This window comes from Salmo trutta, chromosome 13 (genome assembly GCF_901001165.1).
Source record: "Salmo trutta chromosome 13, fSalTru1.1, whole genome shotgun sequence".
Lineage (NCBI taxonomy): Eukaryota > Metazoa > Chordata > Actinopteri > Salmoniformes > Salmonidae > Salmo > Salmo trutta.
In genome coordinates, this window is record NC_042969.1 from 61,736,021 (window position 1) to 61,762,413 (window position 26,393).

Sequence of the window (26,393 nt, forward strand, 5' to 3'; positions counted from 1 at the left end):
GAAGCAGCAGAGACAGGGCCTGTTAATAAAATACTGATAGTTCTATCACGTCTAGGGTTACAAAACTCAGGTAACTTTCCCCAAATTCCCAGGTTTTCCAGAAATCCTGATCAGAGAATTACGTCTTATATGCTTGTTTCATATGACACCCTATATCCCCTGGTTCCAGAGCCCTATGTCCCCTGGTTCCAGAGCCCTATGTCCCCTGGTCAAATGTAGTACACTATATAGAGAATAGGGTGCTATTTGGTACACAAACCAAGAAACAGACTTCTAGTCTCCAGGTCTCCGGCTTATACGTTCTAGACCAGAATATATTAAGTCTGAGAGCTGAATTGGTTCTGGAGTCGCAAGACAAGTTACTACACAGGCCTCCATGAAGACGTATCATAATGATACATTCAAGTCGCTTGTGGTCTTTTGAACAGTATTCACTCTATAGTCCTTCTACGTAGCAGTCTCATCCTCAACAGTCTGTTTTAACATGGACCCTTGTCTCTTCTCTCTCCCCTCTCTTCGTTTTCTTCCTTCTCTGTACACGTCCTCTCCCTCGCTCCACCCTGCTCCTCCTTCTCTCCATCACAGTCCAGCTCCTCCAGGTCAGTCTCCCCCATCTCCTCAGACACAGAGTAGAGCCCAAAGTCACAGATGTCTTTCCTGGTCAGTCCGTCTTTGATGGAGGGAGTGGAGGAGGGAGAGGAGATGGAAGTGGAGGAGGTGGGGATGGAGGAGGTGTCAGTGGAGGTCCAAGAGGGTACCACAGAGCCGTTGACCAGTCGGTTCAAGCCCTGAGAGGTGGAAGGGGATGTGGACGAGGAGGTGGAGGAGGGGGCTGACCTCTGCTGAAGCATGGATGTGGTGATGTGAAACATGTTGGTCTTAAGCGTGGCCGGGGGGAACTTGGGGGAGTACTTGAAGGAGTGGTCAGGGTAGACCAGACTGGAGGCCCCTGCCCCTTCACTGGGTTTACTTCCTGCTATAGCCACGCCCCCACCCCCACCCCCAGGCCCCACCTTCCCCTTCATCATCCCCAGGACCTCATACCTAAAGCTGGAGATGTCCTGCTTCAGCTCCTGGGGAAAGAAACATACACACATAAACCTTTTTATCTATATATGACATTTACAGTGGACATTGTACATCATCTATAATTCATTGCCGGAGATAGAAACAATGCTTATTTTTCGTTTGTAGTCCCTGTCTGGTGCTGAATTCAGATAATTTTTTAAAGAAATGTGGAATGTCAGAGGAAACCAAACCTTACCTTAAAGTTCTCCTCAGTCAATCCTTCCTCTGTCTTGGCATCTCTGATCATGGCTGCTACATATCTCTTCACCAGGTTCCTCAAAACCTCCTGAAAACAACACAGTCCACAGGTTGATAGAATCATATCAAATGCATCCACTCCTGGGTTACTAACAACTTCTGTAGATAATACGGAAAACATAATCCTGAGAGTGGACAGGTACAGGGATGCGTCCCAAATGGCATCCTATTCGCTATATGCTGTAGTGCACTACTTTTGACTGGGGCCATAGAGCTCTACTTTTTGATCAGGCCATACAGCTCTACTTTTTGACCGGGCCAGAGAGCTCTACTTTTTCACCGGGACTCTGGTCAAAAGTAGTGCATTATATAGAGAATAGGGTGCCATTTGGGAAACATCGAGTTCAAAATATGTGCATCTACAGAATAAAAAACATTGAAAACTGACACATAATGAATGAGAAATAATCAATTTAAATATAAACATAAATACCTGATACTGGTGGTTTATTCTTACATTTATAGCAGCCCGTCTCTACAAAAGAGGAACATTAACTTACTCCAAAAGCACACCAGGCAGCATGACTAATCAGTTCATGTGATTTCCTTCTTGGTGGAGAGTTGGCCAGCTAGCTCTGTCATCACCTGCCCATTCTCTGTTAAAGGGATAGTTTGGGAGTTGGGCAATGAAACCCTTTATCTTCTTCTCCAGAGTCAGATGAACTCGGGGATACCATTTTAATGTCTCTGGATCCAGTATGAAGGAAGGTAGAGGTTGTTTTGTGGGCCAATGCTAACTAACTGTACGTGAAGACTTGCAGTCTTTGCACTATTCTTTTTCGCCAAACTAGCGCATATACTAGTTAGCATTGGCTTGCGAAAGTACTAGTAACTCTCTTCATACTGGATGCAGAGACATAAAAATGGTTAATTGCCCAAATCCCGAACTATCCCTTTAACTTCTAACTGCTGATGCTATCAGAACAGTTATGTCTCATGACGCACGTCTAACCATTCTGGGAAGAACAGGTCATTTCATTCATGATCATTTGTTGAGAACAACCTTCTGAGGCTAGAGGAGAAGAGAAGAAGTAGAATATTCAACTGTGAACTGTTCAGTAGAGTTCCAGAATTCCGGTAACTTTCCCCAAATTCCCAGGTCTTCCAGAAATCCCAGCTGGATGATTCCCGGAATCAGAGGGGAATAAACATGAAATCCAGGAAATCCAACCAGGATTTCTGGAAAACCTGGGAATTTGGGGGAAATTACTGACATTTTACAACCCTACTGTTCAGTAAAATGATTGTTGATGTAGACTAGAGACTTCATCCTCACCCCTATGGTTCCAAATGTTTCTGTTTTCTTGGCCCTGGTGATCTTGAAGATGTGTTTCCTGATCCAGCAGATGAAGTACCAGATTGACTTGGGGCTAGGGATGATGTTGAACGGAGAAGGCAGAGTCCCTCCCTCTTCAAAGTAACTCATCCACAACTTGGTTCTTGCAAACTTCCACTCAATGTCTGCATGATCCTGAACAGAAACAACACATGATAAGCATCTGAACAAGTGATATGAACAAAACTGTGTGATATAAAATGACCGTAGACAGGTTGTTGGGCTCACAAACAAGTGAATGAATGAATGATTTTGCTTTCCAGTGATATCGTTAGACTCACAGCGATGTGTTGGTATGAGTTGTTCATCATGGCTAGGGTTAGCGTTTGGGTTAAGGTTAGGGTTTCACTCACAGCGATGTGTTGGTATGAGTTGTTCATCATGGCTAGGGTTAGCGTTAGGGTTAAGGTTAGGGTTTCATTCACAGCGATGTGTTGGTATGAGTTGTTCATCATGGCTAGGGTTAGCGTTTGGGTTAAGGTTAGGGTTTCACTCACAGCGATGTGTTGGTATGAGTTGTTCATCATGGCTAGGGTTAGCGTTAGGGTTAAGGTTAGGGTTTCACTCACAGCGATGTGTTGGTATGAGTTGTTCATCATGGCTAGGGTTAGCGTTTGGGTTAAGGTTAGGGTTTCACTCACAGCGATGTGTTGGTATGAGTTGTTCATCATGGCTAGGGTTAGCATTAGGGTTAAGGTTAGGGTTTCACTCACAGCGATGTGTTGGTATGAGTTGTTCATCATGGCTAGGGTTAGCATTAGGGTTAAGTTTAGGGTTTCACTCACAGCGATGTGTTGGTATGAGTTGTTCATCATGGCTAGGGTTAGCATTAGGGTTAAGTTTAGGGTTTCACTCACAGCGATGTGTTGGTATGAGTTGTTCATCATGGCGATCAGCATGTTGAGTAGAACCACCAGAGAGATGACATTATAGGTTCCGAACATGGTGGCCCCTACAAACTCTGTGAACTGGTGGTCTGCCTCCACGTTGGTCACATACAGACTGATCAACCCAAAGACAGACCAGAACAACGACTGGAGTGTCTCAAACAACCTAGAGGAGAGAGCGAGAGATGAGAGGGAGAGAGAGAGAAAGGGATGAAAGAGAGAGCAAGAGAAAGGGATGAAAGCGAGAGAGAGACAGATGAAAGAGAGAGTGAGAGAGAGTGCGAGAGAGAGAGAGAAAGGGATGAGAGAGGGGGGGTTATATTTCTAAATATATAAGGTAAGCAGGATCTACAAGAATAGTCAATATATCATAAAAGGCTGCCATTCCAGTTTTGCCCTAATCCAGCCAATTGGCAAAACATACATATCCATCTAAATTAAAAAAAATGTATGGTTGCAAAATTCCAGTAACTTTCCCCAAATTCCAGAAATTCCTGGTTTTCCTGCTAATTGCCTCCTGATTGCGGGCATTTTGGGAAAGTTACCAGAATTTTTTAACCCTACCAAAACTTAAACATGTTACAAATGAACACATTATAATGCATGGTCTTTACTAACGTTGAGAAAGCGTTGTTCTGTGTTTCGCAGCGGATGCCTTTGCATCCCTTCAGTCCCTCGTCTGTCTCGTAGTAGAAGTAGAGCTGGTTGAGCCCGTTAGCGAAGGCCAAGAGAACCAGGCAGTAGATAAACAGGAACTTAAGGATGTCCAGCAGCATCCTGCCCAGAGAGATCTGGAATAATGAGGATTATCGTCATACTCATCATCATAATCATCATCATAAACGAGAACCTTTCATACAATAAATTGCAGCTCGGTGCTTTACAGATCAGGGGCCATACTGTATGTATCAATCTTCTCAGAGTAGGAATACTGATCTAGGATCAGGTCCCCCCTGACCATGTAATATTATTAATTGTGAATTAAAAGGAACAACTGATCCTAAATCAGCAGTCCTACTCTAAGATGCTTAATACATACTGCTCCTGGACATAATGACAGAAACATAGTATTAAATTACAAATCATGTAAATGTAGTATGATCATCCTGACCTGTAGAGGTCCCAGGTGGGAGTTAGCTGTAAACAGAGAGATGAGGCGGAGGGAGCTGAAGATGTTAGCGATGGCAAACACAGCCTCTGCTACCAAGGTAGGATGCCACATCTGCCATTCGTTCCTGGCCCTGAAGCCACTGTACTGTGGGAGAGAGGGAGAGACAGAGGGGACAGGTCAGTCTACTGTGGGAGAGAGGGAGAGACGGAGGGGACAGGTCAGAGTCTACTGTGGGAGAGAGGGAGACACGGAGGGGACAGGTCAGAGTCTACTGTGGGAGAGAGGGAGACACGGAGGGGACAGGTCAGAGTCTACTGTGGGAGAGAGGGAGAGACGGAGGGGACAGGTCAGAGTCTACTGTGGGAGAGAGGGAGAGACGGAGGGGACAGGTCAGAGTCTACTGTGGGAGAGAGGGAGAGACGGAGGGGACAGGTCAGAGTCTACTGTGGGAGAGAAGGAGAGACACGGAGGGGACAGGTCAGAGTCTACTGTGGGAGAGAGGGAGACACGGAGGGGACAGGTCAGAGTCTACTGTGGGAGAGAGGGAGAGACGGAGGGGACAGGTCAGAGTCTACTGTGGGAGAGAGGGAGAGACAGAGAGGGGAGAGCTCAGAGTCTACTGTGGGAGAGAGGGAGAGACAGAGAGGGGACAGGTCAGAGTCTACTGTGGGAGAGAGGGAGAGACAGAGAGGGGACAGGTCAGAGTCTACTGTGGGAGAGAGGGAGAGACAGAGAGGGGAGAGGTCAGAGTCTACTGTGGGAGAAAGGGAGTGACAGAGAAGGGAGAGGTCAAACTCTACTGTGGGAGAAAGGGAGAGACAGAGAGGGGAGAGGTCAGAGTCTACTGTGGGAGAGAGGGAGAGACAGAGAGGGGAGAGGTCAGAGTCTACTGTGGGAGAGAGGGAGAGACAGAGAGGGGAGAGGTCAGAGTCTACTGTGAGAGAGAGGGAGTGACAGAGAGGGGAGAGGTCAGAGTCTACTGTGGGAGAGAGGGAGAGACGGAGGGGACAGGTCAGAGTCTACTGTGGGAGAGAGGGAGAGACGGAGGGGACAGGTCAGAGTCTACTGTGGGAGAGAGGGAGACACGGAGGGGACAGGTCAGAGTCTACTGTGGGAGAGAGGGAGAGACAGAGAGGGGAGAGGTCAGAGTCTACTGTGAGAGAGAGGGAGAGACAAAGAGGGGAGAGGTCAGAGTCTACTGTGGGAGAGAGAGAGAGACAGAGAGGGGAGAGGTCAGAGTCTACTGTGAGAGAGAGGGAGAGACAGAGAGGGGAGAGGTCAGAGTCTACTGTGGGAGAGAGGGAGAGACAGAGAGGGGAGAGGTCAGAGACTACTGTGGGAGAGAGGGAGAGACAGAGAGGGGAGAGGTCAGAGTCTACTGTGGGAGAGAGGGAGTGACAGAGACGGGAGAGGTCAGAGTCTACTGTGGGAGAGAGGGAGTGACAGAGAGGGGAGAGGTCAGAGTCTACTGTGGGAGAGAGGGAGTGACAGAGAGGGGACAGGTCAGAGTCTACTGTGGGAGAGAGGGAGAGACGGAGGGGACAGGTCAGAGTCTACTGTGGGAGAGAGGGAGACACGGAGGGGACAGGTCAGAGTCTACTGTGGGAGAGAGGGAGAGACGGAGGGGACAGGTCAGAGTCTACTGTGGGAGAGAGGGAGAGACGGAGGGGACAGGTCAGAGTCTACTGTGGGAGAGAGGGAGAGACAGAGAGGGGAGAGGTCAGAGTCTACTGTGAGAGAGAGGGAGAGACAAAGAGGGGAGAGGTCAGAGTCTACTGTGGGAGAGAGGGAGTGACAGAGAGAGGAGAGGTCAGAGTCTACTGTGGGAGAGAGGGAGTGACAGAGAGGGGAGAGGTCAGAGTCTACTGTGGGAGAGAGGGAGAGACAGAGAGGGGAGAGGTCAGAGTCTACTGTGGGAGAGAGGGAGTGACAGAGAGGGGAGAGGTCAGAGTCTACTGTGGGAGAGAGGGAGAGACAGAGAGGGGAGAGGTCAGAGTCTACTGTGAGAGAGTACACAACAACCATTATACAGTACCTTGACATAGGCAACGATCTTCAGAGAAATGGTAGCCAGGTACAGAGAGTTCATAACAAAGTCCATGAGATTCCACCAGTCATGGATATAGTCCTGGAATCCTCCATCCCACATCTGTTTAATCTCTGTCCAGATGAAGCCTATAGGACAGAGAACAGACCAGCAGGGTTAATTATGTCCCAAATGGCATCCTATCCATTGCAAAGTGCATTACTTTTGACCAGAGCCCTATGTAACTCACCCTATTCCCTAAATAGTGCACTACTTTTGACGAGGGTCAATTGAGGCCTGGTCTAAAGTAGTGATCTAAATAGGGAATATGGTGCCATTTGGGATGCCGTCCTAGAGTTAGGGTTAAGGTTGTCATGTCTGTCTGACGCCGGGCAGAACTAATCTATCATGTCTCTCTCACTTCTCTGACCTATGGCAACATTCCTCAGGTGAAGAGGGAGTGTTAAAATCAAATCTATCACGTCCTGACCAGTAAAAGGGGTTATTTGTCATTATAGTTGGTCAGGGCGTGGCAGGGGGGTGTTTGATTTGTGTGTTTGGGTATTTTGGGTTTAGGTTCTAGTTTTCCTATTTCTATGTTTATATCTAGCTTTTCTATTTCTATGTGAGTTTTGGCAATGACCTCCAATTAGAGACAGCTGGTTGTTGTTGTCTCAAATTGGAGGCCATATTTAGTTGTGTTTGTTTTCACTTGTGTTTGTGGGTGGTTGTTTCTAGTATAGTCTGTGCACCTTACTGGACTGTTTTGTCATTTGTTTATTTTGATTAAGTGTTTTCTTTAATAAAATAAGAAGATGAGCACTTTACCCGCTGCGTTTTGGTCCCCCTTCAATGACGCATGTGACAAAATCAGATCAAATTGTATTTGTCACATGCGCCGAATACAACAGGTGTAGACTTAACCGTGAAATGCTTACTTACAAGCCCTTCCCAACAATGCAGAGTTAAAGAATTATTTTTAAAAAGTAAAGAGAAAAGAATGGAGCTACTGTATATACAGAGTACCAGTACCAGATCAATGTGCAGGGGGAAGAGATATGTCAGGTAGATATGTACATGAAGGCCGGCTAAAGTGACTCTGCATGCATGTGTGTGTGTACATGTAGGATCTTAATTTGATCACTTTTATGTTGGTGAGAATTTTCCTGCATAGCAGGAAATGCAAACTTGTAGTGTATTTGAGTTTTAAAAAGGCTTCTGAAGTTTATAATTTCAGACTTGATTTACACTACCGAAAAATGTATCAACCCCTACCAAAATGTCCATTAATTATAATCCACATTATCATTTACATTTCCTGTTGCTGCAGGATTATTTTCCTGCTGCAGTAAACTGGCTCAAATTAAGATCCTGTGTGTGTGTGTGTGTGTGTGTGTGTGTGTGTGTGTGTGTGTGTATCTGAATATGTATGGGTTTTGTGTGAGAGTGTTGTTCTAGTTTGTGAGTGAGCGTGCATAGAGTCAGTGCAAGATAGGGTCAGTGTAAGTAGTCCGGGTAACCATTAATTAACTAATTAGCAGTCTTATGGCTTGGGGTAGAAGCTGTCTCGGAGCCTGTTAGTCCAAGAGCCGGCGTTCCGGTACCATTTGCCGGAGGTAGCAGAGTGAACTATGGCTTGGGTGGCTGCAGTCTTTGGCAATTATTCGGGCCTTCCTCTGACACCGCCTGATAGAGGTCCTGGATTGCAGGGAGCTTGGCCTCAGTGATGTACTGGGCTGACCACACCATCCTCTGTAGCACTTTGCGATTGAGGGTGGCGCATTTGCCATATCAAGCGGTGATACAGGACAGGTAGACAGGTATGAACAGGTAGACAGGAAGCAAGCCCATGCATCCTGCCATGCGGTTGCACTGAACAGAACACCGTAATGGGAGTTACATAGGAAACACATGGGCTGGGTTGTCTTACAATACAGTGTGCGTACAATGCATGAAAACCAGCTGTAAAAGGTAGATTGAGTATTTGTCTGAAATAACAAGCTTGGTTTCTACCATTTCCTGTCAGAATTGTCATCAACTAACATCATTAACACCAATAGCAGTCTACGTGGAATGTCTCGAAAGACGCTCTATATCAGCTGACCTTCTGTGGAGTTGACATCGTGTTATGTATCACTTTGGAGGGAGCAGCATGTGTCCGGGTCTTTCCTTTCTTGACCAACCATGTCGTGCACCTCTACGCGCGCACACACACACACTCTTACCCAGTACCCAGGGCAGTATCATCCATTCCACCACAGTAGGAGTCGGCCCCTGTCTGTTAGGGTCTGTAGAAACGATGTGTTGGGAGGCCAGCAGCAGCAGGAACAGGAAGGTGAGATATGACGTTGTGTGGCAGATAAACTTGATGAAGGGCTTCCTAAGGATGTAGAAGAAGATTACTTTATTTCCATTAGGTCTAACATAAATTCAACTTCAGCTTCCTGACAGTTTTTTCCCATCAGACCAGGGATTCAAACTGGCAACCCTTCAGTTGCTGGCCTGCCTCTCTAATGTCTAGGCTACTTGCCTGATGAAGTGTCCATAGCGGCTCTTAGGAGATACCAGGTAGCAGAGGGAGAAGAGGGGGAAGAGGAGGCCGATGAAGACACAGGTTAGGAACTTCCCTGCCCAGTGACGACGCCTCCACCCAGGGAACTCATCGTACCAACGAGACGCAAGCAGCTGCTGACAGTTGGGCTGGGCTACAAACTGGAGGAGGGAGATTGAGGGAGGGAGGAGGGGAGGGGAGAAAAGGAGAGAGAGAGAGGGAGGAGAAAGAGGCATGAGTGAGGGGGTATGAAGGGGGAGGGAGGGATGGATAGAAAGAGAGAGTGAGTCAGCCTTTATGATACATTACTGATTAGTTGTTATTGGAGACCTGTGTGTCTAATGCAACTTCACAATGTTAAATATTCTTTCTCACTTGCTTTCCACTCCACCTTGACAAACAACTGACACGAAAACAGGCACATCTTAAGCAAGCCTTGGCAGTTGGGTACAGCATACAGAATACTGACAGCAGTAAACATACTCAGCTAATGGAGGAGGTCAATTGACGTCCCAGATGACATTATGTGTGCATCCCAAATTACACCCTATGTGCTATTTGGGATGCGGTCAATGACTGTTTAGTCTGGTTTAGTCCAGCAGCACCTCCAGCTGTTAATGACCTTAATGTGCCTGATCATTCTGATGAGTGTTACCAGCTGTTCTTGGCCTGGTCCCAAGTGTCCCTCCCTGGCATCTCTGTTCCTCTCTAATATCCTCTTCACACACTGTACTGCGCTGTGTCGGATACATTCTCTTCATATTGTCCTTGTAGGCACATTTCCAGGAACTGTGGTGGGTGTGTAACCAGACCATTACAGTTCGGCTCAATTAGGCTCAGTAGAGTGAAAAGGGTATTTCTCTGCTTACAAGGTTTGATAAGGAACACTCTATCCGTCTCAGGCATTATCTAAAACACTTTCTGTCTCAGTCGCTCTCTGACTGATGACCTCACTAATGACCTCATCCCCCACAATGCCCTGCTCTAAGTGATGGGGATCCATTTGGTTGTAATTGTTCGTAATTCCATTAGACTGAGATTAACCTTACGTCACACAGAGCAGCGCAAATGTTCAGCAGATGGTTCTATCAAATCTCACAGAGACAAAAACATAATGATGTTTAATGACGAACAGATTTGACAGACAGGCACTCTTTCAAACAGGAACATGGAGTTCTTTATAAATGTCTTTCTATGGAGTCTTATCTCTGTTCTATCCCTAACCTTAAAGCGATATAGCATGTTGTGTATTTTCAGCAGTGTCATACTGTAAATGTCCATCTCATGGAAAGGGTTTAAAGTATTAAGCAATGAATTTGTGTTTTTTCTGCAGTTCTCAGACCTCTTCCCTCTCTACGTGAAAACAGATGCAGTATCCCATTCTACTCAGGAGGGGGCAACATTTCACAACTTCCATTTCATAACTGTACTGTACATGCTCATCTACAGTAAGTCTAGCAGCAACCAACTATAAATCAAACATTCACAATACCGTGCTATACACCTAACGTGAGACAATATTGACCACAAACTACTGACGGCATACCAGCCATGATAAGACCACAAATAGGGAATAGGGTGCCATATGCAATGTAGCCAAGGTTGTTGTTTTCCTGTGTAACATGTTGCTTTCTGTGTAATTTAGATGTATTGTGAGTCAGTATTCCAAGGAAACATTCAGTCAGAGCATTATCGTATTTGTAGCATCATTATTGCTGTATCATCATGTTTCATTGTGTTCCCATCAAGGGACTGGACAGCAGACAGACATACACTATACAGTGCATTCGGAAAGTATTCAGACCCCTTGACTTTTTCCACATTTTGTTACGTTACAGCCTTATTCGAAAATGTATTAAATCGCTTTTTTTCCCGCATCAATCTACACACAATACCCCGTAATGACAAAGCAAAAACAGTTTTTTTTAAATGTTTGCCAAATTTATAAAAAATAAAACACTGAAATATCACAGCGATTACAGCCTTGAGTCTTCTTGGGTATGACGCTACAAGCTTGGCCCACCTGTATTTGGGGAGTTTCTCCCATTCCTCTCTTCAGATCCTCTCAAGCTCTGTCAGGTTGGATGGGGAGTGTTGCTGCACAGCTAATTTCAGGTCTTTCCAGAGATTCGGTTCAAGTCCAGGCTCTGGCTGGGCCACTCAAGGACATTCGGAGACTTGTCCCAAAGCCACTCCTGCATTGTCTTGGCTGTGTGCTTAGTGTCTTTGACCTATTGGAAGGTGAACCTTTACCCCGGTCTGTCACGCCCTGACCTTAGAGAGACGTTTTATTTCCTCTAGTTTGGTTAGGTCAGGGTGTGATGTGGGGTGGGCAATCTAGTTTTTGTATTTCTTTGTGTTTGGCCGAGTATGGTTCCTAATCATAGGCAGCTGTATATCGTTGTCTCTGATTGGGAATCATACTTAGGCAGCCCTTTTTCCCTCCTTCAGACGTGGGATCTTGTTTTTGTACAGCTCTGTGTAAGCCTGCAGAACGTACCGTTCGTTTTCCTTTTCGTTATTTTGTTTAGTGTTCTGAGTTAAATAAAAGTAAACATGAGCACTTACCACGCTGCACCTTGGTCTCCTCCTTACGACGATCGTTACACAGTCTGAACTCTTGAGCAGGTTTACATCAAGGATCTCTTTGTACTTTGCTCCGTTCATCTTTGCCTCGTTCCTGACTAGTCTCCCAGTCGCTGCCACTGAAAAACATCCCCACAGCATGATGCTGCCACCACCATACTTCACCGTCAGGATAATGCCAGACGTTTCCTCCAGACGTGACGCTTGGCATTCAGGCCAAAGAGTTCAATCTTGGTTTCCTCAGACCAGAGAATCTTGATTCTCATTGTCTGAGAGTCTTTAGGTGCCTTTTTCAAACTACATGCGTGCTGTCAGGTGCCTTTTACTGAGGAGTGGCTTCCGTCTGGCCACTCAACCATAAAGGCCTGATTGGTGGAGTGATGCAGAGATGGTTGTCCTTCTGGAAGGTTCTCCCATCTCCACAGAGGAACTCTGGAGCTCTGTCAGAGTGACCAAGGCCCTTCTCCCCCGAATGCTCAGTTTGGCCGGGCAGCCAGCTCTAGGAAGAGTCTTGGTGGTTCCAAACTTCTTCCATTTAAGAATGAGGGAGGCCACTGGGTTCTTGGGGACCTTCAATGCTGCAGAATTTTTTTGGTAACCTTCCCCAGATCTATGCCTCGATACAATCCTGCCTCAGAGCTCTACGGATAATTCCTTCGACCTCGTGGCTTGGTTTTTGCTCTGACATGAGACCTTATATAACTGTGGGACCCTATATAGACAGGTGTGCCTTTCCAAATCATATCCAATCAATTGAATTTACAATCAAGTTGTAGAAACATCTCGAGGATCATCAATGGAAACATGATGCACCCGAGCTCAATTTCGAGTCTCATAGCAAAGGGTCTGAATACTTATGTAAATAAGGTATTTATGTTTCCATTGAATGCAAACTCCACAGACAAACATTGGCAGTAGAATGGCCTTACTGAAGAGCTCAGTGACTTTCAAAGTGGCACCTTCATAGGATGCCACCTTTCCAACAAATCAGTTCATCAAATTATTGCCTTGCTAGAGCTGCCCTGGTCAACTGTAAGTGCTGTTATTGTGAAGTGGAAACTTATTGTGAAGCAACAATGGCTCATCCACGAAGTGGTAAGGACCGCAGAACGGGACCGGAGAGTGCTGAAGAACGTAGCTTTTTAAAAATCGTATGTCCTCGGTTGCAACACACACTATCGAGTCCCAAACTGCATCTGGAAACAACATCAGCACAATAACTGTTCGCCAGGAGCTTCATGAAATGGGTTTCCATGGCAGAGCAGTCGCACACAAGCCTAGGATCACCATGCGCAATCCCAAGCGTCAGCTGGAGTGGTGTAAAGCTCGCATTTGGACTCTGGAGCAGTGGAAATGTGTTCTCTGGTGTGATGAATCACGCTTCACTATCTGGGACCAATTTGGGTTTGGCGAATGCCAGGAGAACGCTACCTGCCCAAATGCAGAGTACCAACTGTAAAGTTTGGTGGAGGAGGAATAATGGTCTGGGGCAAATTGTTTATGGTTCGGCTAGGCCCCTTAGTTCCAGTGAACAGAAATCTTAACGCTACAGCATACAATGACATTCTAGACAATTCTGTGCTTCCAACTTACTGCCAATAGTTTGGGGAAGGACCTTTACTGTTTCAGCATGACAATGCCCCCGTGCACAAAGCGAGGTCCATACAGAAATGGTTTGTTGAGATCGGTGTGGAAGAACTTGACTGGCCTGCACAGAGCCCTGACCTCAACCCCATCGAACACCTTTGGGATGAATTGGAATGCAGACTGCGAGCCATGTCTAATCGCCCAACATCAGCGCCCAACCTCACTAATGCTCTTGTGGCTGAATGGACGCAAGTCCCTGCAGCAATATTCAAACATTAGTGGAAAGCTTTCCCAAAAGAGTAGAGGCTGTTATAGCAGCAAATAGGGGACCAACTCTATATGAATGCCCATGATTTTGGAATGAGATGTTTGACGAGCAGGTGTCCACATTCTTTTGGTCATGTTGTGTAGCTCCAGTAATGTGTTGTTTTACTAAGGAAGGATGCCATTTTCAGACACAGCCTGGTGATTACCACAGAATTACAACTCCCATAGGAAGTCTCCACCCAAATCCGGCCATCTATTACTTCTCAATCCTATTTTAAAGATAACAGCAGACGTTAGCTTCATGCTTTATCCACTGAAATACAACATGTAAAACCCTCAGCTGTACAATGGGAGGGAGAGTCACCTGGCCAAGCTTCAACAAGCAGAAAAATGACAATAAACACATTTTCCTGAGGAAACATTGGTTATGTCTTACCTCTTTCTGTGTGTATTTGATAGCCAGTTTAAGTCTGGCCAGGTCATTGGTGTTCTCATCCAGTAGAGGGTTGATGTCATCTCTGTAGTTCAGGATCAGCTCAAGTTCTCTGGAACTCCTGGTTTGGTCCAAAAGGTCCTTGGCAAACTGTTTACACTGCTGAGATAACTCCTCATACTCCGACATAAACTCATTCTCCACCTGAAACAGTCGGGAACTGTTAGTTAACAGTCAATAAACTAGTTAAAAAATCTTTATAAAGTCTTTATACTGCTAGGAGAACTCCTTATACTTCGACATAAACTCTTTCCCCACCTGGAACAGGAATAAACTGTTAGTTAAAAGTCAAGCACAAATAAACACTGTCATGGAACACCGTCCATCTCCTAAAAGGCAGAAGATCGGCGTCTGTGGCTCTCTCTTGTGGAAGCCTTATGTTCCAAATAAGAATGAAGTATGTACATTAATAGTCCATAAACTGCTTATAAAGTACACTGTTGAGACAATTCCTCACTCTTTGATTCAAACTCATCCTCCAGCTCAATTTAATTAAATTCAATAAACTTAGCAAATATCTGTTAAAAACCCCACCTTGCTGAGTTCTTGTAGTTCCCAGGAGAGCTGGAAGGCTGTGAGGAAAGGGTCTTCACTGGAGAGGGCCAGTAGTGATGGGCTGGCCAAGGCCTTGTAGATGTTGAGACGTGAGCGGGAGTGACGCAGACTATCCACATCAGAGCTGGACACGCACTCCATGCAGTTACAGCGCACCTGGAACACACATATGTACTGGAGAGTTAGTGGAGGGAGGGCAGTATTGTAGCTATCATTCTGTACTCTACTATTGTATCATACTGTATAGTGTAGCGTAGCCTGCTGTGACTATTGTACTGTACTACATTACATACTATATCATACTGTAGCATGTAGTATTTGATAATTTACCATAGTACTAAACCATTGTGTAGCATATATCCTGATTCAGACCCACCTCATGTGGCTGGGGCACAGACACCCCCTTCTGCACCAGCAGTTTGATGATCTCATAGTTGTTGGTGTGAGCTGCTAGGATGATGGGTGTGATGTCAGGAGTGAAGTCAGAGAACTGCTTGTCCAATAGGATGGGAGGAACCTGGAGAGAGGGCGGGGAAGAGATAAATATGGGTCATAGTCAGATAGGGATGATGATGGGCAAGAGACAAAAGATGTGTTCAATCCAGATATCGATTGAAGAAGGAAAACTGAATTACACAAAACTGAATTCATAACAACATCGTAGTATAATCAATATCAATACTGCCATAATGTCTCCTTTATGAACCAATACAATAGAGGTACATGGTTTAGGATTTACTTGAGGAGAAGCTGTGTGTGTGTGTGTGTGTGTGTGTGTGTGTGTGTGTGTGTGTGTGTGTGTGTGTGTGTGTGTGTGTGTGTGTGTGTGTGTGTGTGTGTGTATGTGTGTGTGTGTGTGTGTGTTGATTACAGAGGACCAGCTATGCAAGGATCTGTTTCAGGATCACTATTGTTTTCTCTATATATACTACCTCTTGGTGATGTTATTCGGAAACATAACGTCAACATTAACTGCTATGCAGAAGATACACAGCTGTACATTTCGATGAACCCTGGTGAAGCCCCAAAATTGTTTCAGACATAAGGAATTTTTTAAACTTTTAAACACGAACTTTTAAAAACAGAGATGCTAGTTAAATGTTCCAAGAAACAAAGAGATCTGCTGTTTGATCTGACAATTAATATTGATGGTTGTACAGTCATCTCAAATAAAACTGTGAGGGATCTTGGTGTCACGTCCTGACCAGTATAAGGGGTTATTTGTTATTGTAGTTTGGTCAGGACGTGGCAGGGGTGTGTTTGTTTTGTGTTGTCGGGGTTTTTGGTTAGTGTTCTATGTTTTGTACTTCTATGTTCTATATTCTAGTTTAGTTTTTCTATTTCTATGTCTAGTTTATTGTTTTGACCTTCAATTGGAGGCAGCTGTTCCTCGTTGCCTCTAATTGAAGGTCCTATTTAGTAGGGGTGTTTTTCATGGGTTTTTTGTGGGTAGTTGTTTCTTGTTTAGCTGTGTGCCTGACAGGACTGTTTTCGTCGTTCTTTTTGTTCAGTGTTCATTTATTTAATAAAGAAGAAAATGAGCATACACATTCCCGCTGCATTTTGGTCCAATCCTTACGACGGCCGTGACACTTGGTGTTACTCTGTACCCTGATCTCTCTTTTGACGAACATATCAAAAATATTTCAAGAGCAGCTTTTTTCATCTTCGTATTACAGCAAAAATATGAAACTTTTAATCCAAAAATTATGCCGAAAAGCTAATCCGTGCTTTTGTCACTTCAAGATTAGACTACTGCAATACTCTACTCTCCGGCTACCCGGGTAAAGCACTAAACAAACTTCAGCTATTGCTGAATACGGCTGCTAAAATCTTGACTAGAACCAAAACATTTGATCATATTACTCCAGCACAAGCCTCTGGCTTCCTGTTAAGGCTAGGGCTAATTTCAAGGTTTTACTGATAACCTACAAAGCATTACATGGACTTGCTCCTAACTATCTCTCCAATTTGGTTCTGCCGTACATACCTACACGTAAGCTTACTAGACGCATGTCTCCTTATTGTTTCTAGAATTTCTAAGCAACAGCTAGAGGCAGGGCTTTCTCCTATAGAGCTACATTTTATGGAATGGTCTGCTGATCCATGTGAGAGATGCAGACTAGGTCTCAACCTTTAAGTCTTTAATTAATGAAGACTCATCTCTTCAGTAGGTCCTATGATTGAGTAAAAGTCTGGCCCAGGGGTTCGAACGTGAATGGCAAGGCACTGGAGTGACGAACCACCCTTGCTGTCTCTGCCTGGCTGGCTCCCCTCTCTCCAATAGGATTCTCTGCCTCTGACCCTATGAGTCATTCTCTTGCTAGTGCTCTCCCATGCTGTCCCTAGGAGGGGTGCATCACATTGAATATCGCTATACTCGACTTGAGTGGGTTGAGTCACTGACGTGATCTTCCTATCCGATTTTGCGCCCTCTCGAGTTCTTGCAGTGAGGGAAAACTTTGTGGGCTATACTCCACCTTGTCTCAGGGGTAATAAGTTGGTGGTTTATTTATATCCCTCTGGTAGTGTGGGGGCTGTGCTTTGGCAAAGTGGGTAGGGTTATATCTTGCCTGGTTAGCCCTGTCCCGGGGTATCGTCGGACGTGGCCTCAGTGCCCCCCCCCCTCCTGTCTTATCTGGTGTCCTTTTTTATCTTAAGTACTGTATGCTCCCTCTACTTGTTCCGTCTCTCTTTTGCTCTCTTTCGCTCTTCCCGGACCCTAGGACCATGCCTCAGGGTTACCTGGCTTGGCGACTCCTGGCTGTCCCCGTCCCCAGTTCATCTGGTCGTGCTGCTGATCCAGTTTTTGCTGTTCTACCTGCGGCTATGGAACCCTGACCGGTTCACTGGATGTGCTACCTTGTCCCTGACCTGCTGTTTAAACATTCTTTTCTCCCTCTCTCTCTCTCTCTACTGCACCTTCTGTGTCAACCTCTGAATGCTCAGCTATGAAAAGCCAACTAACATTTATTCCTCTATAACCACTGTGATTATTATTTGTACCTGCTGGTCATCTATGAACATTTGAACATCTTGAAGAATGATCTGGCCTTAATTACCATACTTAATTACCATGTAATCTTATAATCTCCACCGGACACAGCCAGAATAGGACTGGCCACCCCTCAGAGCCTCGTTCCTCTCTAGGTTTATTCCTAGGTTCCTGCCTTTCTAGGGAGTTTTTCTTAGCCACTATGCTTCTACATATCTGCATTGTTTTTTCTATGAGGTGTTTGGCTGAGTTTCTGTAAAAGCACTTCATGACATCTGCTTTATAAATCAATTTGATTGACTGATTGACAGGGTTTAATCATTTAAGGTGGGTCCCAAATGGCACCATCATAGGGCTCTGGTCAAAAGTAGTGCACTATATAGGGAATAGGGTGCCATTTGGGACACATACACAGTCTGATTGGTCTCCCTCTGGGAGGAGATGATAAGGAAGGAGGCACTTGAGTGACCACTTCACTTACAGTATGAGGAAATACTAGGTAACAGGATTACATTACTGTTCCCTTTACTGCAACAACTCAGATCTAAGTGATGTTCCCGTAAACCACAGGCCTTCTTGTCATTCATTTCTGATGTTCCTGATGGTGTGCGTGCATTCGTGTGTGGTCCAGATAATGTTTCTGCATAACAAAGTTATGTTGAAACAATTACTAGCATCGCTGCCAGTTAGGTCATGTTGTTGAGATGGAGTCTGACCTTACTATCATTATCTCTAAACTCCCTCAGAAGAGATGGAGAAAGATAGGTGAAGAAAGAGATGGAGAAAAATAGGTGGAGGTACAGTAGAGATGGAGAAAGAGATGTGGCGATACAGTAGAGATAGAGAAGAGAGGTGGAGAAAGAGAGATGGAGAAAGAGGGGTGGAGATACAGTAGAGATGAGAAAGAGATGTGGAGATACAGTAGAGATGGAGAAAGAGAGGTGGAGAAAGAGAGGTGGAGATACAGTAGAGATGGAGAGAGGTGGAGATACAGTAGAGATGGAGAAAGAGAGGTGGAGATACAGTAGATATAGAGAAAGAGAGTTGGAGATACAGTAGAGATGGAGAAAGTGAGGTGGAGATACAGTAGAGATGGAGAAAGAGAGATGGAGAAAGAGAGGTGGAGAAAGAGAGGTGGAGATACAGTAGAGATGGAGAAAGAGAGATGGAGAAAGAGAGGTGGAGAAAAATAGGTGGAGGTACAGTAGAGATGGAGAAAGAGATGTGGCGATACAGTAGAGATAGAGAAGAGAGTTGGAGAAAGAGAGATGGAGAAAGAGGGGTGGAGATACAGTAGAGATGAGAAAGAGATGTGGAGATACAGTAGAGATGGAGAAAGAGAGGTGGAGAAAGAGAGGTGGAGATACAGTAGAGATGGAGACAGGTGGAGATACAGTAGAGATGGAGAAAGAGAAGTGGAGATACAGTAGATATGGAGAAAGAGAGTTGGAGATACAGTAGAGATGGAGAAAGAGAGGTGGAGATACAGTAGAGATGGAGAAAGAGAGGTGGAGAAAGAGAGGTGGAGAAAGAGAGATGGCGATACAGTAGAGATGGAGAAAGAGAGATGGAGATACGGTAGAGATGGAGAAAGACAGGTGCAGATACAGTAGACCTGGAGAAAGAGAGGTGGAGATACAGTAGATATGGAGAAAGAGAGGTGGCGATACAGTAGAGATGGAGAAAGAGAGGTGGAGAAAGAGAGGTGGCGATACAGTAGAGATGGAGAAAGAGAGGTGGAGATACAGTAGAGATGGAGAAAGAGAGGTTGTCACGATCGTCGTAGGAACATTCAGACCAAAGCGCAGCGTGATATCGGTTCGACATATTTTTATTATAAGTCAACCGCACAAAAAGAAAAAAAAACAATAAAGAATAGACGAACACGTGACGCTACGGAGTGGTCACAGGCAACTACACAAACAAGATCTCACAAACACAGGTGGGAAAAATAACTACTTAAATATGATCCCCAATTAGAGACAACGATTACCAGCTGCCTCTAATTGGGAATCATACAAAACACCAACATAGAAAAAGAAACTAGAACACAACATAGACATAGATATACTAGATCACCCCCTAGTCACGCCCTGACCTACTACACCATAGAGAAACAATGGCTCTCTATGGTCAGGGCGTGACAGAGGTGGAGAAAGAGAGATGGAGAAAGAGAGTTGGAGATACAGTGGAGAGATGCCACAATCTCCTCTGAAAGAAAAATCAGGAAGTAAATACACTCTTCTATTACACTCCTCTCTCTCTCTCTATCTGATGGAGGGACTGAATCCTAATTCAGATGTAATACAGTATACAGTATGGTGTATGTAGACATTGTCTCAATAGCTAACCAAATGGGTGGCTCTATGCGTTCTTGTCCATCTAGTTAAAAGGGCCTCAGTTGAATCCAAAGTGTTTCAGAGCAGCTCTGGTGCTGTGGGAGTTTTCTTTGAAAATGTGTTTGAGAAGTGTTCAGCCCCCATAGACTTTCTCTGTAATGGTAGGTGTGTGTGTGTGTGTGTGTGTGTGTGTGTGTGTGTGTGTGTGTGTGTGTGTGTGTGTGTCAGACCTACTGTATTCTGTTCTATTTCTGTCCTTTGTTTAAAACTGGCTAAAACATAAATGTAACCTTGATAATGCATGCTGTAATTTGATTAAGTTGTTTGCATTTCAGGACTGTGTATGTCTTCCAGTTACATTTCATGTTGTATTTTTGGCCCTCTGCAAACGAGAGTAATAGCCACACTAAAATATATTTTTTCAAGACAAATGGTTGAGTTCAAATAGCCTAATATCATAATTCAATATATTGTATCATTTGTTGGGAAGAGTTTTGCCTGGTCGTTTCTGTGATGGCCACAGCCCCACTCTCACTTGTGCGCTCTTTAGTTAGGCCTAATTATGACATGCCAATATTGTTACTGTTTTAAACATGTGTACAGACGCTAAATACTTGTTCGCCCAAGTGCCCAATTATCTGTGTAATTCGAGTGACGCTATTTTCCTTCAGTTTGTGCCTTTATTTCTAATGCTTTGAGCGTGTCCTTGTGTGTTGCCGCTTCTTGGAGCTCCCTCGCTCCCAACCCACATATGTGTACTCTCCCCTTCAGAGCATACAGAACACTGGCTAAGCCAGTGTGGTGGAATATTCTAATGAAGTGAAAGAGACTTTGTCATTTCTTCAAACTTTATTTAATATCAATTAATTATTGCAATAATGAGACTAGTCAACCATTGGATAATGCTGTTTGTTATATAGCTGATACTAAGAATGCTTAGTCATGGCTGGTTCCACCCCTCCCATAAGCCACCTTGGTTCATCTCCTGGTTATCTGCACGGGATACCAGGCTGATTATGAGAAAATGAGGGATTGTTCTAAACTCTTCCAGGGAACTAGAGTAGGGAACTAGAGTGGAAACCATAAAAACACAGCATTAGTAGGACAGAAATGTCTTACTATTAGTTAAATATGAATTGTTAACCATTAATATCAAATAAATCAGGTAAATATGTAATTTTCTATCACACCAGATAGAAATACCTTGAGCTCCCTCACAGGTGGCTTTGCCAGTGTTCTATAAGTTCTGATGGGGAGAGTGTCCATATCTGTGTAGGCTGTAGGCCCATTTTGTTGTCATAGTAATCACAGCATGTTTCCTAACACCAATAGGAAAGTTCAGTTTGATTTCATTTTAGTACACTCTTATCCATAGCAACTGGGGTTAAGCACCTTGCTCAGGTACAAATCTAAAGATTTTTTCACCTAGTCAGCTCAGGGATTTGAACCAACAAGCTTTACAGTTACTGTCCCCAAGGCTCTTAACCACTAGGCTACCTGCCAACCCAGGAAATACATTTTTGGTAATGGTTTTTGTTTTTGTAAGTCATTTTGACTATCTTCCCGACATGTCTATTTATTATAGTCACCCCTCCACCAAGTGACTATAGCCAACACCCAACAACAGGGTGCCATTTGGGAAGCACGCTGTAACTATCCTACCTGTTTCTCCCCGCTGGGCTTCTTGTGGTTGAGCAGCAGTTCCACGGCCCCCACCACCTCTTTACGGATGGCGTGTAGGAGAGCATCACCGACGTACACGTTATAGGTGAGCAGCAGCTCTATAATCTCCAGGTTCTCATTCTCTATAGCGATCAGCAGAGCTGTGCGGCCCAACGGGTCTATACAGTTAATGTTGATCCGGAAGTAGATCTCTGCCTCCTACAAGCGGGAGGGGGAATGACAACGCATGATTACTTAGTTTTACGGTATCAAGATAGCAAATTGTATCATGTTTATTGATATTGTACTTGCACTGAGACTTATTTATCCCTCCCTCCTTTTCTCCCTTCTTTTCTCCCTCCCTCCCTCCCTCCCTCTTCCTGTCTCTCTCTCCACTCCTTCCTCCTTTCCCTTCTACTCCATCCCTACCTCTAGAGCTTGTTTGATGGAAGTATAGTATGCTTTCTCCTGCCTCTTTAATCTCCCCCTCCCTTCCTCCCTCTCTCCACCTCTTTCTCCCTCCCTCGCCACTTGCTCCTTCCCCCATCCCTCTCCTTCCTTATTCCCTACTTCCAGAGACCGTTTGACTGAAGCATAGTCTCCTTTCTCCACCATCCCCTCCCTTACTCCCTCCCCTTTTCCTCTCCACCCTGCATCCCTACCTCTAGAGCCTGTTTGACTGAGGCATAGTCTCCTTTCTCCACTGCTCCCAGGTAGTTCCTTTCCAGGCCAGACAGTTCAGACTCGGCCCTGACAATCCTCAGAGGGATCCGGTCCCTGTAGGAGGAGTTGTCTGTCCTCCGGTAGTACAGTTGAGACATCGCTGCTACTGCTAGGCAATCTCACTCACCTAGGCAGGTTAGATTAGATAACATTGATTACCTCTTATCTACATTTTGGGGAGGCAGTGGACAGAGATAGGGACACAGATCAGTAAACTGGACAGACGTTTGGTATTTTATTTACATCTTTGCACCTCCAATAAGTATAATATGTTTTTTTATGTGTCATTTGTATTTATGTTGTCATTTTTTCGTTGGTGGGGGGGTTCAATATACAAATTAATATAACTTAACTTGCATATTCAGTTCATATTGTATTTAATTGTGGGCTGCCACTCCAAAATAAAAATGTAACATTTAAAAAAGTACATAAATACAAAGTATTGATCATTATGATCATATTAAAAAGTTTTAAAAGTAATAATTAATTTAGCATGTAGAGGAATAGAAACAAAAGGAAGTGAGCCTCCACCCGCAACCACCCATTCCATTCCCCCAACCCCACCCAACCAACATGTCTCCATGTCTTTTACATAAATCATCAGTGTCAATATTCTCCTAACCATCCAGGCTATATCACATCCGGCAGTGATTGGGAGTACCATAGCGCAGCACACAATTGGCCCAGAGTCTTGGCCCAGAGGTTTGGCCGGCGTTGTAAATAAGAATTTGTTCTTAACTAACTTGCCTAGTTAAATAAAGGTAAAATACTTTATTTAAATTTTTATAACCACCAATGTAAATTCTCACTGTAATTCTCCTTTGTTGTTAGCAGGCACAAAGCAACCTGGTCTCAGAGAAAGACGTATAATATTAAACTCAGAAAAAAAGAAACGTCCTCTCACTGTCAACTATGTTAATTTTCAGCAAACTTAACATGTGTAAATATTTGTATGAACATAACAAGATTCAACAACTGAGATATAAACTGAACAAGTTCCACAGACATGTGACTAACAGAAATGTAATAATGTGTCCCTGAACTAAGGGGGGGTCAAAATCAAAAGTTACAGTCAGTATCTGGTGTGGCCACCAGCTGCATTAAGTACTGCAGTGCATCTCCTCCTCATGGACTGCACCAGATTTGCCAGATCTTGCTGTGAGATGTTACCCCACTCTTCCACCAAGGCACCTGCAAGTTCCCGGACATTTCTGGGGGGAATGGCCCTAGCCCTCACCCTCCGATCCAATAAGTCCCAAACATGCTCAAGGGGATTGAGACCCGGGCTCTTCGCTGGCCATGGCAGAACACTGACACTCCTGTCTTGCAGGAAATCACACACAGAACAAGCAGTATGGCTGGTGGCATTGTCATGCTGGAGGGTCATGTCAGGATGAGCCTGCAGGAAGGGTACCACATGAGGGAGGAGGAAGTCTTCCCTGTAACGCACAGCGTTGAAATTGCCTGCAATGACAACAAGCTCAGTCCGATGATGCTGTGACACATTGCCCAGACCATGACGGACGCTCCACCTCCAAATTGATCCCGCTCCAGAGTACAGGCCTCGGTATAAGGCTCATTCCTTCGACGATAAACGCGAATCCGACCATCACCCCTGGTGAGACAAAACCGCGACTCGTCAGTGAAGAGCACTTTTTGTCAGTCCTGTCTGGTCCAGCGACGGTGGGTTTGTGCCCATAGGCGACGTTGTTGTGATGTCTGGTGAGGACCTGCCTTACAATAGGCCTACAAGCCCTCAGTCCAGCCTCTCAGCCTATTGCGGACAGTCTGAGCACTGATGGAGGGATTGTGCGTTCCTGGTGTAACTCGGGCGGTTGTTGTTGCCATCCTGTACCTGTCCCGCAGGTGTGATGTTCAGATGTACTGATTCTGTGCAGGTGTTCTTACATGTGGTCTGCCACTGGGAGGACGATCAGCTGTCCGTTCTGTCTCCCTGTAGCGCTGTCTTAGACATTTCACAGTACGGACATTGCAATTTATTGCCCTGGCCACATCTGCAGTCCTCATGCCTCCATGCAGCGTGCCTAAGGCACGTTCATGCAGATGAGCAGGGACCCTGGGCATCTTTCTTTTGGTGTTTTTCAGAGTCAGTAGAAAGGCCTCTTTAGTGTCCTACGTTTTCATAACTGTGACCTTAAATGCCTAGCGTCTGTAAGCTGTTAGTGTCTTAACAGCCATTCCACAGGTGCATGTTCATTAATTGTTTATGGTTCATTGAACAAGCATGGGAAACAGTGTTTAAACCCTTTACAATGAAGATCTGTGAAGTTATTTGGATTTTTACAAATTATCGTTGAAAGACAGGGTCCTGAAAAAGGGACGTTTCTTTTTTTGCTGAGTTTATATGTCCTCCAAATATCATAACTTAAGTCATCCAATGTGTACATACTATACGTCCTGTAATTCATAGGATATTGTATGACTGCTATTCCATTCATTATGTAATGTGTAATACTAAATAGAGTGGGTCAGATCTACATATTATAAATCTTACTAATTGCCCTGAGGCCAGGTTGACTTATTCTGACGTTCATGGCAGTAAAGCAAAGATCCAGCGGAATCTAAATCGACAAAAATCCGGAGTATAACAACAAAGTCAGCAAAGCAATTATATACATTTTCTGGATAACATAATTATGTATTAGTTTATTATCAAATGAATATGACACCAACTGCTGGTAATAACTGAATTTGGCTAAAGCCATTAATTTCCTCAAACGTTCAATGTGGTTGTTCGCAGGGCATCCCATCGATGCCAATATACTCTTCAAATGCATTATACACGCAAGCAAAAACACAGCTGAACTTACCCTCTCAGTCCTGTACGTTTTGACTATGACATTTGATTGTCAAAAAATGAAACACCTCTCTTCCATTACTTGAAACACATAGGCCTACAACAGCAGGTCTTCTGTGGGTTGCAGAACAGAAATAGGACGAAGAAAAACTATTCCACCTTGTTCCTTTGTGTATTCCAGTTGACAGAAGTAGCCGATACTGAATAAGGAGCCTAAAGTAACAACGTTATAATTAAGCTAATAGTGTCTTCCTCTCTGGTCGCGATCAAAGATATTTGCAAAATAAATTATATTCCAGAATTGTCAACATAATTCCATCAGAATTATCGGGACTCGTAAACAATCAATTCAGTAGAAGGTGTGATCTTGGATGTTTTAAAGTGCAAGAAATCCACCCTCGTTGAAAACATTCGCAATCAAGCCCATTTGAGGAGACGCACACATCCTCTTCGCTGCCTCCAGCTTCGCGCGCTCTTCGGTTGATAGACTACAGGAGCATCCCCGTGACTCAGTAGGAGTGAGTATGTTTGCAAAAGAAAAGCATGCAGGGGTAACACAGACGCGCAATCCACTATCATCCTTTGAGATGCGTGTCCATGTGAATTGATTGATTGGTAAAAAATATATATATATATAATTACAAGTAAAAGCTTGTTCCAGCCAGAGACAACATTAAGTATGGCAACATTGCAGGGAATATCCAAACCACTGCAAATTTAACTCAGTGACCCTTTTCTAATTTAAGCAACACCTTTACCATTAAATGTAGTGGAGAAAAACATGAGGTTGAACAATTTCATGAGGTGTAACAGGTGGCATTGAATTTGTCATGGGATGTTGATGCAGCTGATGAAGTGAACAACCTTATTATGCTCCTCTAGACACTTCAATAACTTCATTAAGCTCCGTCTGAATAAAGTAGAACTAAGAGAATTGTGATGGCTTTCAATTTGGAGCCTCTGGATAGGGTTAGGAAGATTGAACAGAGGGGATGGAGAAGGCAGGACTATAGAATGTTCCTTAGGGAACTTAATATTGTAAATAATATTGTAAATTCCAATGTCAGCCAGGTGATGTTCATCCTGAAGCAAACAGAGAGACAGACAATAACCTCAGTGCAGGAGGACATG

At 44.5% G+C, this 26,393-nt stretch overlaps 1 protein-coding gene across 1 annotated transcript; it reads right to left on the minus strand.

Moving 5' to 3' along the window:
- LOC115206808 (short transient receptor potential channel 4-like) lies at positions 1-25,726 on the minus strand. The gene is made up of 16 exons (XM_029774001.1): positions 25,276-25,726; positions 22,384-22,571; positions 21,722-21,940; positions 15,102-15,242; positions 14,705-14,881; positions 14,114-14,314; positions 9,213-9,398; positions 8,912-9,062; positions 6,696-6,835; positions 4,661-4,804; positions 4,168-4,340; positions 3,520-3,715; positions 2,603-2,797; positions 1,760-1,801; positions 1,265-1,354; positions 1-1,073 (listed from the first exon to the last, which is right to left on the minus strand). The coding sequence occupies exons 2-16, from the start codon at positions 22,540-22,542 to the stop codon at positions 480-482; spliced, it is 2,808 nt and encodes a 935-aa protein (XP_029629861.1). The 5' UTR covers positions 22,543-22,571; positions 25,276-25,726; the 3' UTR covers positions 1-479.
- Between the last annotated feature and the right edge of the window lie 667 nt (positions 25,727-26,393).